At 53.8% G+C, this 16700-nt stretch overlaps 1 protein-coding gene across 1 annotated transcript in view; it reads left to right on the forward strand.

Annotated features, from left to right (window-relative positions):
* IFT172 (intraflagellar transport 172) overlaps positions 1 to 16700 on the forward strand; it is a 115672-nt gene that overhangs the window by 32801 nt on the left and 66171 nt on the right. Inside the window, exons 2-15 of the mRNA XM_069728618.1 lie at positions 1911 to 2054; positions 2262 to 2374; positions 3335 to 3374; positions 3444 to 3509; positions 3604 to 3683; positions 3794 to 3881; positions 8495 to 8709; positions 8779 to 8902; positions 11621 to 11716; positions 11800 to 11961; positions 13684 to 13737; positions 15598 to 15701; positions 15783 to 15868; positions 16319 to 16431. Coding sequence (XP_069584719.1) covers positions 1911 to 2054; positions 2262 to 2374; positions 3335 to 3374; positions 3444 to 3509; positions 3604 to 3683; positions 3794 to 3881; positions 8495 to 8709; positions 8779 to 8902; positions 11621 to 11716; positions 11800 to 11961; positions 13684 to 13737; positions 15598 to 15701; positions 15783 to 15868; positions 16319 to 16431 — 1485 coding nt within the window. The remainder of the gene's footprint in view (positions 1 to 1910; positions 2055 to 2261; positions 2375 to 3334; positions 3375 to 3443; positions 3510 to 3603; positions 3684 to 3793; positions 3882 to 8494; positions 8710 to 8778; positions 8903 to 11620; positions 11717 to 11799; positions 11962 to 13683; positions 13738 to 15597; positions 15702 to 15782; positions 15869 to 16318; positions 16432 to 16700) is intronic.

Below are 16700 nucleotides of genomic sequence, written 5' to 3' on the forward strand. Positions count from 1 at the left end.
CCCTCTTCAGTTAACTAATTTTACCCTAACTTTTATCTAATTTCTATAACTCCGCTACAAAACATGTCATAGTCATAACAAACCCAGCATTCATCTCGGATTAACGTGGGCATTCTAATGAGATCAAATATGTCCTATCTGTGATACATATTTACAGAGAAATCCCTACTTCTTTACCAGATGGAGTTAGAAGCCCGTGTTTAGAGTGATGGGTAGATCCACCGAGGGAGATTAAGAATATATATTTTCGTGTTCTTAACGTAAACGGTTTGCCTAATATCTTACAAAAACAGAACAAAGAACTTTCATGGATTCTGGAAATTTCTAATCCAATCATAGCTGGAGAAGAGTTGGAGCCTTCCAAAGCGATCGTAAATTCCTTTCTTCAATAAAACTCTCCCCTGTACATTGGCAAGGCAGCTCTTGGCTGAGTGAAAGGGAAGGGGGGCTTTTTAGCCCACAGCCTGCTAGCAAGAGAAACTACTTATGATATTTCATACCATATTGTGACACCCCCCTTACCCTCAGATCAGACCGGGTACTACACCTAGGATAATTAGTCGCCAGAAAGGCTTCCCAACTACTGGCTAATGGGCACGCTGCAGCGAGGGCGATATAACTACTCCCACTCAGGCGGGAACAATATCAATGCCGCCAGTCGCTGCAACTACTCCCAAACGCTCAGGACAAATCCGCTGCCACCAGCTCCGATTTCTTAATTATTAATGGGATCAGAGCCCACGCAGATTAGTAGCGTGATTCACTTCAAAAAAACGTGACCGTACATTATAGAGCAAGGAGAGACAAGTGAGTAATTTTATATTTTACTTCAAAAAAGGTAGGCAGTGTTTACAGAGGTATGAAAAGATGTTATAAAGAAGACACGTATCGTATGTACAGTACAGTTACAAATAAAATGGGATTAAAGTTGAAAAGAGCACTTTCATTTTGTTATGTCATCTTATCTCATGGCTGTCCGTGTGCTGTGGAGGAGGGGACACATCTAGATGCATACCACACATCTGTATAGCAGCTAGACCCCAGACAAAAGACACATGAAGACTGCTGCTTCACTCACTTATTTTCCAGCTTAAAACCAAGGCACTCCCCCTGTGGTGACCTCACTTAGAGGCCGAATCCTCCCATTTTCTTAGAGTTAAAGCATTTTTATGCCTAGCTCGCTGTACAAACCTTGTATATGAAAGACACAATGATCAGGAGGTGCACCACGTCGCGGCGATTCTTTTAAGTGTAAACAGCGCAGTTACACGACCCGCTTACGGAGAAACCCACTCTTTGCACTCATTGGGTTTAGCTTCTAGCGATTTCAGGGAGTTATAGATTCCTCGATGGACATCCGGAATATATAATCCTTATATCTGTAGCCCTGATCGTTGCCAATATATGTATAACCTTAGAAGAACAATAGAAACTCAAGCTTTCTATACCAGTTTTTGCCAGTATTAGATGGGAGGGGCGGAATGAGGAGTGTAGGGAGACCTCCTTGTAGCTTAAAGCCATAAAATTTCTTGAGGAGGGGAAGTGTATAGGATTACACACACAGGGAGAAGGAGTGGCGTAGAATTCCAGCCTTGTGTTGGCAGGCAGAGAAAACTGCAGCTGATGGCTCTGTATGTGTAAGTGAAGTAATGAGAACTTTTCTATTACCTGACAGTCAGGCTTCCAGTCGGCTAGCCACTTTCATATTTTGAGGCTCCTGGTCCATACATCTCCTGAATACCAGGTATATTTGCCCCCCACGTATATCGGATACATCTTCCTGTCAACCCGTATGCTGGATACCTCTGCCCCCCATACTATGTCCATCCGCTTTCGTCCACAGCGGGGTGACGAGTCGCATTCTCTTCTCACTTTCTCCTCCTGAGATCTCGCTCTCCCATTACTGCTAGGATGGAGCCGCAAAGGTGACGGCCATGGTCTGGGCTCACAACAACGCCAAGTTTGCGGTGTGCACCGTGGACCGCGTGGTTCTGCTGTATGACGAGCATGGTGAGCGGAGGGACAAGTTCTCCACAAAGCCCGCTGATGCCAAGGTGAGAGCTGCCCGATGTGCGGACTGTGGGAGTCACTGTAGGGTTCAGTGTCAGGTCTGCTCTGGGTGGGTTGTCAGAAAAGCAGGCGATTCAGGTGGTGGGTTGGGGCAACTGCTGGCATCTCTGGGGTGGTGGCTTGGGGCAGCCGGTGGTGCCTTCAGGGTGGTGCGCTGGTGTCTGGGTCATTATTTCTTTGTTCCCATACAGTACGGGAAGAAGAGTTACATGGTGAAGGGCATGGCCTTCTCCCCAGATGCCACCAAGATCGCCGTCGGACAGACTGACAACATTATATATGTGTACAAGATTGGGGAGGACTGGTGAGCGAACACTGCATTGGACATGCATGCTGCGCAGCGGTGGGTGGCTCTGCTCCTCTGTGCCGTGGTGGGCGGCTCTGCTCCTCTGCGCTGTCTGCTCTGCTCCTGTGTGCCGCCGTGGCCGGCTCTGCTCCTCTGCGCTGTCTGCTCTGCTCCTGTGTGCCGCCGTGGCCGGCTCTGCTCCTCTGCGCTGTCTGCTCTGCTCCTGTGTGTCGCCGTGGTCGGCTCTGCTCCTCTGCGCTGTCTGCTCTGCTCCTGTGTGTCGCCGTGGTCGGCTCTGCTCCTCTGCGCTGTCTGCTCTGCTCCTGTGTGCCGCCGTGGCCGGCTCTGCTCCTCTGCGCTGTCTGCTCTGCTCCTGTGTGTCGCCGTGGCCGGCTCTGCTCTGTCTGCTCTGCTCCTGTGTGCCGCCGTGGTCGGCTCTGCTCCTCTGCGCTGTCTGCTCTGCTCCTGTGTGTCGCCGTGGCCGGCTCTGCTCCTCTGCGCTGTCTGCTCTGCTCCTGTGTGCCGCCGTGGCCGGTTCTGCTCCTCTGCGCTGTCTGCTCTGCTCCTGTGTGCCGCCGTGGCCGGCTCTGCTCCTCTGCGCTGTCTGCTCTGCTCCTGTGTGCCGCCGTGGCCGGCTCTGCTCCTCTGCGCTGTCTGCTCTGCTCCTGTGTGCCGCCGTGGCCGGCTCTGCTCCTCTGCGCTGTCTGCTCTGCTCCTGTGTGTCGCCGTGGCCGGCTCTGCTCTGTCTGCTCTGCTCCTGTGTGCCGCCGTGGCCGGCTCTGCTCCTCTGCGCTGTCTGCTCTGCTCCTGTGTGCCGCCGTGGCCGGCTCTGCTCCTCTGCGCTGTCTGCTCTGCTCCTGTGTGTCGCCGTGGCCGGCTCTGCTCCTCTGCGCTGTCTGCTCTGCTCCTGTGTGTCGCCGTGGTCGGCTCTGCTCCTCTGCGCTGTCTGCTCTGCTCAGGCTTCTCTTTATCTTGCAGGGGAGACAAGAAGGTGATCTGTAATAAGTTCCTGCAGACGGTAAGTTGCTCCCGGCCAGTGCCCCCTTGGTGCGGAGACCCCCATAACCCCATGTGTCTGGTGTTGTAGAGCGCAGTAACCTGCCTCCTTTGGCCTCTGGAGAACACCATCGTCTTTGGCCTGGCTGAAGGGAAGGTATGGCTGACCTTGTTATGAGGAGGCTGAGAGTTGTAGTCCCTGCTTTGATGTGTCATTAACCCTACGCTCGCTGTGTTCATCTTTCCTGCAGATCCGTCTGGCAAACACCAAAACGAACAAGTCTTCCACCATCTACGGGACGGAGTCGTACGTGGTGTCGCTGACCTCTAAGTGAGTGATGCCCGGGCGGCGGTTTTTAGGGGTCCTGGCCAGGCGCGTTTTTTAGGGGTCCTGGCCGGGCTCTCGCTAGCACTCACCTGTGCTGTCTCCTGTCGTTTCAGTGTCTCGGGGAAGGGCATACTGTCCGGCCACGCTGACGGGACCATTGTCCGCTATTTCTTTGATGATGAAGGTTCTGGAGAGTCGCAGGTATGGCGGTGGTCTCGCCCGTCTCCTCACAGGATGGGCGTTATATAGTGCGACACTCACCAGCTCCGCTGTGACCACAAGTGATGGATCCCCGACGTCAGAGCAGAGGGAGGATCTGATAAGCAGATTACACACAGCGAGCGTCCAGACCCCTGTAATCAGCGGGAGAAGCATCCGCCCCTACTGATGAGGTCCTGACCCTCAGCTGGTTGTGGGGGGCCGCACGTCGACTGATTATATCTATCCACCATGTTATCGGGGGATCCCGCACAGTCCTCCTTATATCCGCCATGTTATCGGGGGATCCCTCACAGTCCTCCTTATATCCGCCATGTTATCGGGGGATCCCGCACAGTCCTCCTTATATCCGCCATGTTATCGGGGGATCCCGCACAGTCCTCCTTATATTCGCCATGTTATCGGGGGATCCCGCACAGTCCTCCTTATATCCGCCATGTTATCGGGGGATCCCGCACAGTCCTCCTTATATCCGCCATGTTATCGGGGGATCCCGCACAGTCCTCCTTATATCCGCCATGTTATCGGGGGATCCCGCACAGTCCTCCTTATATCCGCCATGTTATCGGGGGATCCCGCACAGTACTCCTTATATCCGCCATGTTATCGGGGGATCCCGCACAGTACTCCTTATATCCACCATGTTATCGGGGGATCCCGCACAGTACTCCTTATATCCGCCATGTTATTGGGGGATCCCGCACGGTCCTTATATCCACCATGTTATCGGGGGATCCCGCACATACATAGTAACATAGTAACATAGTTAGTAAGGCCGAAAAAAGACATTTGTCCATCCAGTTCAGCCTATATTCCATCATAATAAATCCCCAGATCTACGTCCTTCTACAGAACCTAATAATTGTATGATACAATATTGTTCTGCTCCAGGAAGACATCCAGGCCTCTCTTGAACCCCTCGACTGAGTTCGCCATCACCACCTCCTCAGGCAAGCAATTCCAGATTCTCACTGCCCTAACAGTAAAGAATCCTCTTCTATGTTGGTGGAAAAACCTTCTCTCCTCCAGACGCAAAGAATGCCCCCTTGTGCCCGTCACCTTCCTTGGTATAAACAGATCCTCAGCGAGATATTTGTATTGTCCCCTTATATACTTATACATGGTTATTAGATCGCCCCTCAGTCGTCTTTTTTCTAGACTAAATAATCCTAATTTCGCTAATCTATCTGGGTATTGTAGTTCTCCCATCCCCTTTATTAATTTTGTTGCCCTCCTTTGTACTCTCTCTAGTTCCATTATATCCTTCCTGAGCACCGGTGCCCAAAACTGGACACAGTACTCCATGTGCGGTCTAACTAGGGATTTGTACAGAGGCAGTATAATGCTCTCATCATGTGTATCCAGACCTCTTTTAATGCACCCCATGATCCTGTTTGCCTTGGCAGCTGCTGCCTGGCACTGGCTGCTCCAGGTAAGTTTATCATTAACTAGGATCCCCAAGTCCTTCTCCCTGTCAGATTTACCCAGTGGTTTCCCATTCAGTGTGTAATGGTGATATTGATTCCTTCTTCCCATGTGTATAACCTTACATTTATCATTGTTAAACCTCATCTGCCACCTTTCAGCCCAAGTTTCCAACTTATCCAGATCCATCTGTAGCAGAATACTGTCTTCTCTTGTATTAACTGCCTTACATAGTTTTGTATCATCTGCAAATATCGATATTTTACTGTGTAAACCTTCTACCAGATCATTAATGAATATGTTGAAGAGAACAGGTCCCAATACTGACCCCTGCGGTACCCCACTGGTCACAGCGACCCAGTTAGAGACTATACCATTTATAACCACCCTCTGCTTTCTATCACTAAGCCAGTTACTAACCCATTTACACACATTTTCCCCCAGACCAAGCATTCTCATTTTGTGTACCAACCTCTTGTGCGGCACGGTATCAAACGCTTTGGAAAAATCGAGATATACCACGTCCAATGACTCACCGTGGTCCAGCCTATAGCTTACCTCTTCATAAAAACTGATTAGATTGGTTTGACAGGAGCGATTTCTCATAAACCCATGCTGATATGGAGTTAAACAGTTATTCTCATTGAGATAATCCAGAATAACATCCCTCAGAAACCCTTCAAATATTTTACCAACAATAGAGGTTAGACTTACTGGCCTATAATTTCCAGGTTCACTTTTAGAGCCCTTTTTGAATATTGGCACCACATTTGCTATGCGCCAGTCCTGCGGAACAGACCCTGTTGCTATAGAGTCCCTAAAAATAAGAAATAATGGTTTATCTATTACATTACTTAGTTCTCTTAGTACTCGTGGGTGTATGCCATCCGGACCCGGAGATTTATCTATTTTAATCTTATTTAGCCGGTTTCGCACCTCTTCTTGGGTTAGATTGGTGACCCTTAATATAGGGTTTTCATTGTTTCTTGGGATTTCACCTAGCATTTCATTTTCCACCGTGAATACCGTGGAGAAGAAGGTGTTTAATATGTTAGCTTTTTCCTCGTCATCTACAACCATTCTTTCCTCACTATTTTTTAAGGGGCCTACATTTTCAGTTTTTATTCTTTTACTATTGATATAGTTGAAGAACAGTTTGGGATTAGTTTTACTCTCCTTAGCAATGTGCTTCTCTGTTTCCTTTTTGGCAGCTTTAATTAGTTTTTTAGATAAAGTATTTTTCTCCCTATAGTTTTTTAGAGCTTCAATGGTGCCATCCTGCTTTAGTAGTGCAAATGCTTTCTTTTTACTGTTAATTGCCTGTCTTACTTCTTTGTTTAGCCACATTGGGTTTTTCCTATTTCTAGTCCTTTTATTCCCACAAGGTATAAACCGCTTACACTGCCTATTTAGGATGTTCTTAAACATTTCCCATTTATTATCTGTATTCTCATTTCTGAGGATATTGTCCCAGTCTACCAGATTAAGGGCATCTCTAAGCTGGTCAAACTTTGCCTTCCTAAAGTTCAATGTTTTTGTGACTCCCTGACAAGTCCCCCTAGTGAAAGACAGGTGAAACTGCACAATATTGTGGTCGCTATTTCCTAAATGCCCAACCACCTGCAGATTTGTTATTCTGTCAGGTCTATTAGATAGTATTAGGTCTAAAAGTGCTGCTCCTCTGGTTGGATTCTGCACCAATTGTGAAAGATAATTTTTCTTGGTTATTAGCAGAAACCTGTTGCCTTTATGGGTTTCACAGGTTTCTGTTTCCCAGTTAATATCCGGGTAGTTAAAGTCCCCCATAACCAGGACCTCATTATGGGTTGCAGCTTCATCTATCTGCTTTAGAAGTAGACTTTCCATGCTTTCTGTTATATTTGGGGGTTTGTAACAGACCCCAATGAGAATTTTGTTACCATTTTTCCCTCCATGAATTTCAACCCATATGGACTCGACATCCTCATTCCCTTCGCTAATATCCTCCCTTAAAGTGGACTTTAGACAAGACTTTACATAGAGACAAACCCCTCCTCCTCTCCGATTTTTACGATCCTTTCTAAACAGACTGTAACCCTGTAAGTTAACTGCCCAGTCATAGCTTTCATCTAACCATGTCTCGGTTATTCCCACTATGTCAAAGTTACCTGTAGATATTTCTGCTTCTAGTTCTTCCATCTTGTTTGTCAGGCTTCTGGCGTTTGCGAGCATGCAGTTTAGAGGATTTTGTTTTGTTCCAATCTCCTCACTGTGGATTGTTTTAGAAATGTTCTTACCTCCCTTCTGAGTATGTTTTCCTGGGTCGTCTTTGTTCGAGTCTAATGTTTTTCTTCCCGTCCCCTCTTCTTCTAGTTTAACGCCCTCCTGATGAGTGTAGTACTCCTTATATCCGCCACGTTATCGGGGGATCCCGCACGGTCCTCCTTATATCCACCATGTTATCGGGGGATCCCGCACAGTCCTCCTTATATCCGCCATGTTATCGGGGGATCCCTCACAGTACTCCTTATATCCGCCATGTTATTGGGGGATCCCGCACAGTACTCCTTATATCCGCCATGTTATCGGGGGATCCCGCACAGTACTCCTTATATCCGCCATGTTATTGGGGGATCCCGCACAGTACTCCTTATATCCGCCATGTTATTGGGGGATCCCGCACGGTCCTTATATCCACCATGTTATCGGGGGATCCCGCACAGTACTCCTTATATCCACCATGTTATTGGGGGATCCCGCACAGTCCTCCTTATATCCGCCATGTTATCGGGGGATCCCGCACAGTCCTCCTTATATCCACCATGTTATTGGGGGATCCCGCACGGTCCTTATATCCGCCATGTTATCGGGGGATCCCGCACGGTCCTTATATCCACCATGTTATCGGGGGATCCCGCACAGTACTCCTTATATCCGCCATGTTATTGGGGGATCCCGCACGGTCCTTATATCCACCATGTTATCGGGGGATCCCGCACAGTACTCCTTATATCCACCATGTTATTGGGGGATCCCGCACGGTCCTTATATCCCAGCTTGTCTCCGGCTCTGTCCCGTTACTCTCGGGGGCTACCAGCTGAGGGTCGGGGTCTCGAACCTGTGTTGTTGGCTCGGGTTGTATACATGGTGGTCCTGCGATAGATGATTACGGCTGTAACCTCTATTTTCAGGGGAAACTGGCCACCCATCCGTGCCCCCCATACGCCCTGGCCTGGGCATCAAGCAGCATAGTCGCGGGGGGATGTGATAAGAAGCTGGTGGTTTATGGTCGTGAAGGACAGGTCATCCAGACGTTTGACTACAGCCGGGACCCTAGTGAGCGGGAGCTGAGTGCAGCCGTGGCCAGCCCCAGCGGTCAGTCTGTGGTGGTCGGCAGCCATGACAGGTGGGTGCTATCCTAGCATGTCTCAGCACCTCCCCGTCCTCGCTCCGTCTCACGCTCCTCCATCTACAGACTGCGAGTCCTGAACTGGAGCCCCCGCCGAGGATTATGGGAAGAAGCCCGACCCAAGGACATTACCAACCTGTACAGCATCACGGCCCTGGCCTGGAAGAGAGATGGCTCCCGACTCTGCGCGGTGACTGCTGCCAGGGGGCTCTGCGTGCTGACTGCTGCCAGGGGGCTCTGCGTGCTGACTGCTGCCAGGGGGCTGTGCGCGGTGACTGCTGCCAGGGTGGCTGTGCGCGGTGACTGCTGCCAGGGTGGCTGTGCGCGGTGACTGCTGCCAGGGTGGCTGTGCGCGGTGACTGCTGCCAGGGTGGCTGTGCGCGGTGACTGCTGCCAGGGTGGCTGTGCGCGGTGACTGCTGCCAGGGTGGCTGTGCGCGGTGACTGCTGCCAGGGTGGCTGTGCGCGGTGACTGCTGCCAGGGTGGCTGTGCGCGGTGACTGCTGCCAGGGTGGCTGTGCGCGGTGACTGCTGCCAGGGTGGCTGTGCGCGGTGACTGCTGCCAGGGTGGCTGTGCGCGGTGACTGCTGCCAGGGTGGCTGTGCGCGGTGACTGCTGCCAGGGTGGCTGTGCGCGGTGACTGCTGCCAGGGTGGCTGTGCGCGGTGACTGCTGCCAGGGTGGCTGTGCGCGGTGACTGCTGCCAGGGTGGCTGTGCGCGGTGACTGCTGCCAGGGTGGCTGTGCGCGGTGACTGCTGCCAGGGTGGCTGTGCGCGGTGACTGCTGCCAGGGTGGCTGTGCGCGGTGACTGCTGCCAGGGTGGCTGTGCGCGGTGACTGCTGCCAGGGTGGCTGTGCGCGGTGACTGCTGCCAGGGTGGCTGTGCGCGGTGACTGCTGCCAGGGTGGCTGTGCGCGGTGACTGCTGCCAGGGTGGCTGTGCGCGGTGACTGCTGCCAGGGTGGCTGTGCGCGGTGACTGCTGCCAGAGTGGCTGTGCGCGGTGACTGCTGCCAGGGTGGCTGTGCGCGGTGACTGCTGCCAGGGTGGCTGTGCGCGGTGACTGCTGCCAGGGTGGCTGTGCGCGGTGACTGCTGCCAGGGTGGCTGTGCGCGGTGACTGCTGCCAGGGTGGCTGTGCGCGGTGACTGCTGCCAGGGTGGCTGTGCGCGGTGACTGCTGCCAGGGGGCTGTGCGCGGTGACTGCTGCCAGGGTGGCTGTGCGCGGTGACTGCTGCCAGGGTGGCTGTGCGCGGTGACTGCTGCCAGGGTGGCTGTGCGCGGTGACTGCTGCCAGGGTGGCTGTGCGCGGTGACTGCTGCCAGGGGGGCTGTGCGCGGTGACTGCTGCCAGGGGGCTGTGCGCGGTGACTGCTGCCAGGGGGCTGTGCGCGGTGACTGCTGTCAGGGGGCTGTGTGCGGTGACTGCTGTCAGGGGGCTGTGTGCGGTGACTTCTGCCAGGGGGGCTGTGTGCGGTGACTTCTGCCAGGGGGGCTGTGCGCTCTCAGCGGCTACTACAACTATCATGTGTGCCTGCACCTGGGTGTCTGATATCTCCAGTGTGCGTAGTTCGTCCATGTATGTGTGGCTATGGCGGCAGGTTTAGTGCGATGTTGGGGTGGGTGTGGTGCGTCCATGTATGTGTGGCTATGGCGGCAGGTTTAGTGCGATGTTGGGGTGGGTGTGGTGCGACCATGTATGTGTGGCTATGGCGGCAGGTTTAGTGCGATGTTGGGGTGGGTGTGGTGCGACCATGTATGTGTGGCTATGGCGGCAGGTTTAGTGCGATGTTGGGGTGGGTGTGGTGCGACCATGTATGTGTGGCTATGGCGGCAGGTTTAGTGCGATGTTGGGGTGTGTGTGGTGCGACCATGTATGTGGGGCTATGGCGGCAGGTTCAGTGCGATGTTGGGGTGGGTGTGGTGCGACCATGTATGTGTGGCTATGGCGGCAGGTTTAGTGCGATGTTGGGGTGGGTGTGGTGCGACCATGTATGTGTGGCTATGGCGGCAGGTTTAGTGCGATGTTGGGGTGGGTGTGGTGCGTCCATGTATGTGTGGCTATGGCGGCAGGTTTAGTGCGATGTTGGGGTGTGTGTGGTGCGACCATGTATGTGGGGCTATGGCGGCAGGTTCAGTGCGATGTTGGGGTGGGTGTGGTGCGACCATGTATGTGGGGCTATGGCGGCAGGTTTAGTGCGATGTTGGGGTGGGTGTGGTGCGACCATGTATGTGTGGCTATGGCGGCAGGTTTAGTGCGATGTTGGGGTGTGTGTGGTGCGACCATGTATGTGTGGCTATGGCGGCAGGTTTAGTGCGATGTTGGGGTGGGTGTGGTGCGTCCATGTATGTGTGGCTATGGCGGCAGGTTTAGTGCGATGTTGGGGTGGGTGTGGTGCGACCATGTATGTGTGGCTACGGCGGCAGGTTCAGTGCGATGTTGGGGTGGGTGTGGTGCGACCATGTATGTGTGGCTATGGCGGCAGGTTTAGTGCGATGTTGGGGTGGGTGTGGTGCGACCATGTATGTGTGGCTACGGCGGCAGGTTCAGTGCGATGTTGGGGTGGGTGTGGTGCGACCATGTATGTGTGGCTATGGCGGCAGGTTTAGTGCGATGTTGGGGTGGGTGTGGTGCGACCATGTATGTGTGGCTATGGCGGCAGGTTTAGTGCGATGTTGGGGTGTGTGTGGTGCGACCATGTATGTGTGGCTATGGCGGCAGGTTTAGTGCGATGTTGGGGTGTGTGTGGTGCGACCATGTATGTGTGGCTATGGCGGCAGGTTTAGTGCGATGTTGGGGTGGGTGTGGTGCGACCAAGTGTGTGTGGCTATGGCGGCAGGTTTAGCGCAGTGTGGCAGTAGGGTTGTCGCGCTGTTGCGGGATTTGTGTCTCATCCACCGCCATCTTCCTCAGGGGACGCTGTGTGGAGGGGTGGAGCAGTTCGATTGTTGCCTGCGACGTGCAATCTACAAGAATAAGTTTGAGATGACGTATGTAGGACCAAGCCAGGTGAGACCCCCACATGCATGCAGCCCCCTGTCTGCGGAGACCCTGCTCCCCGTGGTATGATGTTTTCCCCGTCTTGTTCGCAGGTCATTGTGAAGAACCTCTCCTCTGGGACTCGCGTGGTGCTCAAGTCCCATTATGGATACGAGGTGGATGAGGTGAAGATCATGGGGAAGGATCGTTTTCTGGTGGCTCACACGTCTGACACCGTGCTGCTCGGAGACCTGGTCACCAACCGGCTGAGTGAGGTACGACGCTTTACCGCCCAGTGCCTCCTGCTCCTTATTGCTGGAGATATGGGGGAGCTGTGACGCCGTACTGCCCACTGCCTCCTGCTCCTTACTGCTGGAGATGTGGGTGAGCTGTGACGCCGTACTGCCCACTGCCTCCTGCTCCTTACTGCTGGAGATGTGGGTGAGCTGTGACGCCATACTGCCTCCTGCTCCTTACTGCTGGAGATGTGGGTGAGCTGTGACGCCATACTCCCGCTGCCTCCTTCTCACTGCTGGAGATGTGGGTGAGCTGTGACGCCATACCGCCCAGTGCATCCTGCTCCTTACTGCTGGAGATGTAGGTGAGGTGTGATCCTGTACTGCCTCCTGCTCCTTACTGCTGGAGATGTGGGTGAGCTGTGACGCCGTACTGCCCACTGCCTCCTGCTCCTTACTGCTGGAGATGTGGGTGAGCTGTGATGCCATACCGCCCAGTGCCTCCTGCTCCTTACTGCTGGAGATGTGGGTGAGCTGTGACGCCGTACTGCCCACTGCCTCCTGCTCCTTACTGCTGGAGATGTGGGTGAGCTGTGACGCCGTACTGCCTCCTGCTCCTTACTGCTGGAGATGTGGGTGAGCTGTGACGCCATACTCCCGCTGCCTCCTTCTCACTGCTGGAGATGTGGGTGAGCTGTGACGCCATACCGCCCAGTGCATCCTGCTCCTTACTGCTGGAGATGTAGGTGAGGTGTGATCCTGTACTGCCTCCTGCTCCTTACTGCTGGAGATGTGGGTGAGCTGTGACGCCGTACTGCCCACTGCCTCCTTCTCACTGCTGGAGATGTGGGTGAGCTGTGACGCCATACCGCCCAGTGCATCCTGCTCCATACTGCTGGAGATGTAGGTGAGGTGTGATCCTGTACTACCTCCTGCTCCTTACTGCTGGAGATGTGGGTGAGCTGTGACGCCGTACTGCCCGCTGCCTGCTGCTCCATACTGCTGGAGATGTGGGTGAGCTGTGACGCCGTACTGCCTCTTGCTCCTTACTGCTGGAGATGTGGGTGAGCTGTGACGCCGTACTGCCTGCTGCTCCATACTGCTGGAGATGTGGGTGAGCTGTGACGCCGTACTGCCTCTTGCTCCTTACTGCTGGAGATGTGGGTGAGCTGTGACGCCGTACTGCCTCCTGCTCCTTACTGCTGGAGGTGTAGGTGAGGTGTGACGCCGTACTGCCCGCTGCCTCCTCCTTACTGCTGGAGATGTAGGTGAGATGTGATGCCATACTGCCCGCTGCCTCCTGCTCCTTACTGCTGGAGATGTAGGTGAGATGTGACGCCATACTACCCGCTGCCTCCTGCTCCTTACTGCTGGAGATGTAGGTGAGATGTGACGCCATACTGCCCGCTGTCTCCTGCTCCTTACTTCTGGAGATGTAGGTGAGATATATATGACGCCATACTGCCCGCTGTCTCCTGCTCCATACTGCTGGAGATGTAGGTGAGGTGTGACGCCATACCGCCCAGTGCATCCTGCTCCTTACTGCTGGAGATGTAGGTGAGCTGTGACGCCATACTGCCCGCTGTCTCCTGCTCCTTACTGCTGGAGATATAGGTGAGATATGACGTCATACTGCCCGCTGTCTCCTGCTCCTTACTGCTGGAGATATAGGTGAGATATGACGCCATACTGCCCGCTGTCTCCTGCTCCATACTGCTGGAGATGTCATTCTGATGCCTTTTGTGTCTCTCTTCTCTGCAGGTAGCCTGGCCAGGATCCGGGGGCAACGAAAAATTCTTCTTTGAAAATGAGAATGTAAGAATCTATTGTACACCCCTGCTTACTACTACTCTAACCGGTGCCCCGTACTCGACCCCTGCCTACCCTGCTGGGTACACTCGCCTCTTTTCAGTGGTGTTGGGTCGGGTACGCTCTCCTCCTTTCTGTGGCGCTGGGTCGGGTACGCTCTCCTCCTTTCTGTGGAGCTGGGTCGGGTACGCTCTCCTCCTTTCTGTGGCGCTGGGTCGGGTACGCTCTCCTCCTTTCTGTGGGCTGGGTCGGGTACGCTCTCCTCCTTTCTGTGGGCTGGGTCGGGTACGCTCTCCTCATTTCTGTGGGCTGGGTCGGGTACACTCTCCTCCTTTCTGTGGGCTGGGTCGGGTACGCTCTCCTCCTTTCTGTGGGCCGGGTCGGGTACGCTCACGGATCCCAGGGAGGATATTTTTATCATCCCACAGCTGCCACCAATATGTCACGGATCCCAGGGAGGATAACTTTATCGTCCCCACCACTCACACCAATTTGTCATGAACCGGGATTGTTTGGTTGCCCCTGTTTTTTTTTTGTTTTGTTTTTTTTTAAGGGGATTTATCTATATCCCACCTCCCAGTTCTGGTTTGGAACTTGCACCTCTCTGGCACCCCCCCCCCCCCCTTACCCTCAGGTCAGACAGGGTACTGCACGTAGGATAATTAGTCGCCAGAAAGGCTGCCTTACTTTGTAGTGGCTAATGGGCACACTGCAGCAAAGGCGATATAACTACTCCCACTCAGGCGCGAACAATAATTATCAACGCCGTCCGTCGCTACCAGGTTTCCAAAACGCACAGGACAAATCCGCTGCCACCAGCTCCGATTTCTTAATAACTGGTCCGGAGCCCACCCAGATTAGTAGCGTAATTCACTTCAGAGGACGTGACAGTACGTTATAGAGTAAGGAGAAACTAAGCTAGTAATTTTATATTTTACTCCAAAAAAGGTAGGCAGTGTTTACAAAAGGGTAACAAGATATTATAAAATGAGACGATTATGTATATACAGACGATTACAAATAAAAAGGGATTAAAGTTGAAAAAAACACTAAGGCTAGGTTCACATTGCGTTAAAGCAGCCTGTTCAACACATGCGTTAAAAGGGCTGCGTTAACGCAAGTGCCAACATGCTAGCGCAGATAGAGCATCTGATAGCTCTATCTGTGGTAGCGGTGACAGACCCGGAAACGCTGCAGCCCACGTCCGAGAGTCGGTCACTTAATGACGGCACATCGCTAGAGCGTGCACTAGCGATGCGCCCGAAATAGTGCTTAATGGCAGCGTTAGCGGACTGCTTAAACGTAATGTGAACCCAACCTTACAGTTCTTTCATATCATTCAATAGTACGCCATGCGGTGGCTGGGGAGGGGGTCTCGTACGCTCTCCTCTGTGGCGCGGGCTCTTGAACGCTCGCCTCTTCTCTGCGGGGTCGGGTACCCTCGCCTCTTGCCTTTGGCGTGGGGTCTCGTACGCTCTTCTCTTTGGCGCGGGCTCTCGTACGCTCGCCTCTTCTCTGCGGGGTCAGGTACCCTCGCCTCTTCTCTTTGTCGTGGGGTCTCGTACCCTCGCCTCTTCTCTTTGTCGTGGGGTCTCATACGCTCACCTCTTCTTTGGCGCAGGGTCTCGTACACTCTCCTGTTTGGCCCGGGCTCTCGTACACTCGCCTCTTCTCTGCGGGGTCGGGTACCCTAGCCTCTTGCCTTTGGCGTGGGGTCTCGTACGCTCTCCTCTGTGGCGCGGGCTCTCGTACGCTCGCCTCTTCTCTGTGGGGTCAGGTACCCTTGCCTCTTGCCTTTGGCGTGGGGTCTCGTACACTCTTCTCTTTGGCGTGGGGTCTCGAATGCTCACCTCTTCTCTGTGGCAGGTCTGCATGATCTTCAATGCTGGGGAGCTGACACTAGTCGAGTATGGAAGCAATGAGGTATTGGGGACCGTACGTACGGAGTTCATGAACCCCCATCTCATCAGGTGAGGGGTCTGAGTATATGGGTAGATGACACCAGAGCAGCCCGAATTCTCACCACTTGCCTGACCTCAACTTTATTACAGTGTGCGACTGAATGAGAGGAGACAGCGAGGCATGGAGGACAACAAGAAGCTGGCCTACCTTATAGACATGAAGACTGTAGCTATAGGTACTGACCACATGTCCGGAGTGGGCCTTCAGTGGGCACCTGCCTGTCCGCGGCCGCCGAGCTGGCCTGCAGGGGGGCACCTTCCTGTCTGCAGCCGCCGAGCTGGCATGCGGGAGTCACCTGCCTGTCCGCGGCCGCCGAGCTGGCCTGCAGGGGGGCACCTTCCTGTCTGCAGCCGCCGAGCTGGCCTGCAGGGGGGCACCTTCCTGTCTGCAGCCGCCGAGCTGGCATGTGGGAGTCACCTGCCTGTCCGCGGCCGCCGAGCTGGCCTGCAGGGGGCACCTTCCTGTCTGCAGCCGCCGAGCTGGCATGCGGGAGTCTCCTGCCTGTCCGCGGCCACCGAGGTGGCCTGCAGGGGGCACCTGCCTGTGGGTATGAGGTGGGATTTGAGTGGTCAGATGATGGTGGTAGTAGGTCGTGCAGTAGACTAATATCCTCTTTCCTTCGCAGTGGATCTCCTCTCCGGATATAATTTGGGTCTCGTCACTCATGACGCCAAGATCGATTGGTTGGAGCTGAATGAGACCGGCCATAAACTCCTCTTTAGAGATAAGAAGCTTCGGGTGAGAGGAGATATCCTTCCTCAGGACCCCCCTGATCCCTTCCCACTCCCACTGTGTGGTACTTGTGGTGCCCCGGCCGTCTGTGACCTCCCAGCCTGCAGCTTTTACCCTTCCGGGGGCTCCTCATCTGGTCGGCTGCCTTGTTGCACCCAGTATGCGGTTCTGTATTACTATCAGCGTCCGTCTTCCCCGTCCCTGGCCCTGTACACATACACCAGTACTGACGGTTGTGTGGCCGCTGTTCCTTTGGATTTACCTTTATAGATACA

Source organism: Ranitomeya imitator, chromosome 5 (genome assembly GCF_032444005.1).
Source record: "Ranitomeya imitator isolate aRanImi1 chromosome 5, aRanImi1.pri, whole genome shotgun sequence".
In the NCBI taxonomy this organism is placed as follows: domain Eukaryota; kingdom Metazoa; phylum Chordata; class Amphibia; order Anura; family Dendrobatidae; genus Ranitomeya; species Ranitomeya imitator.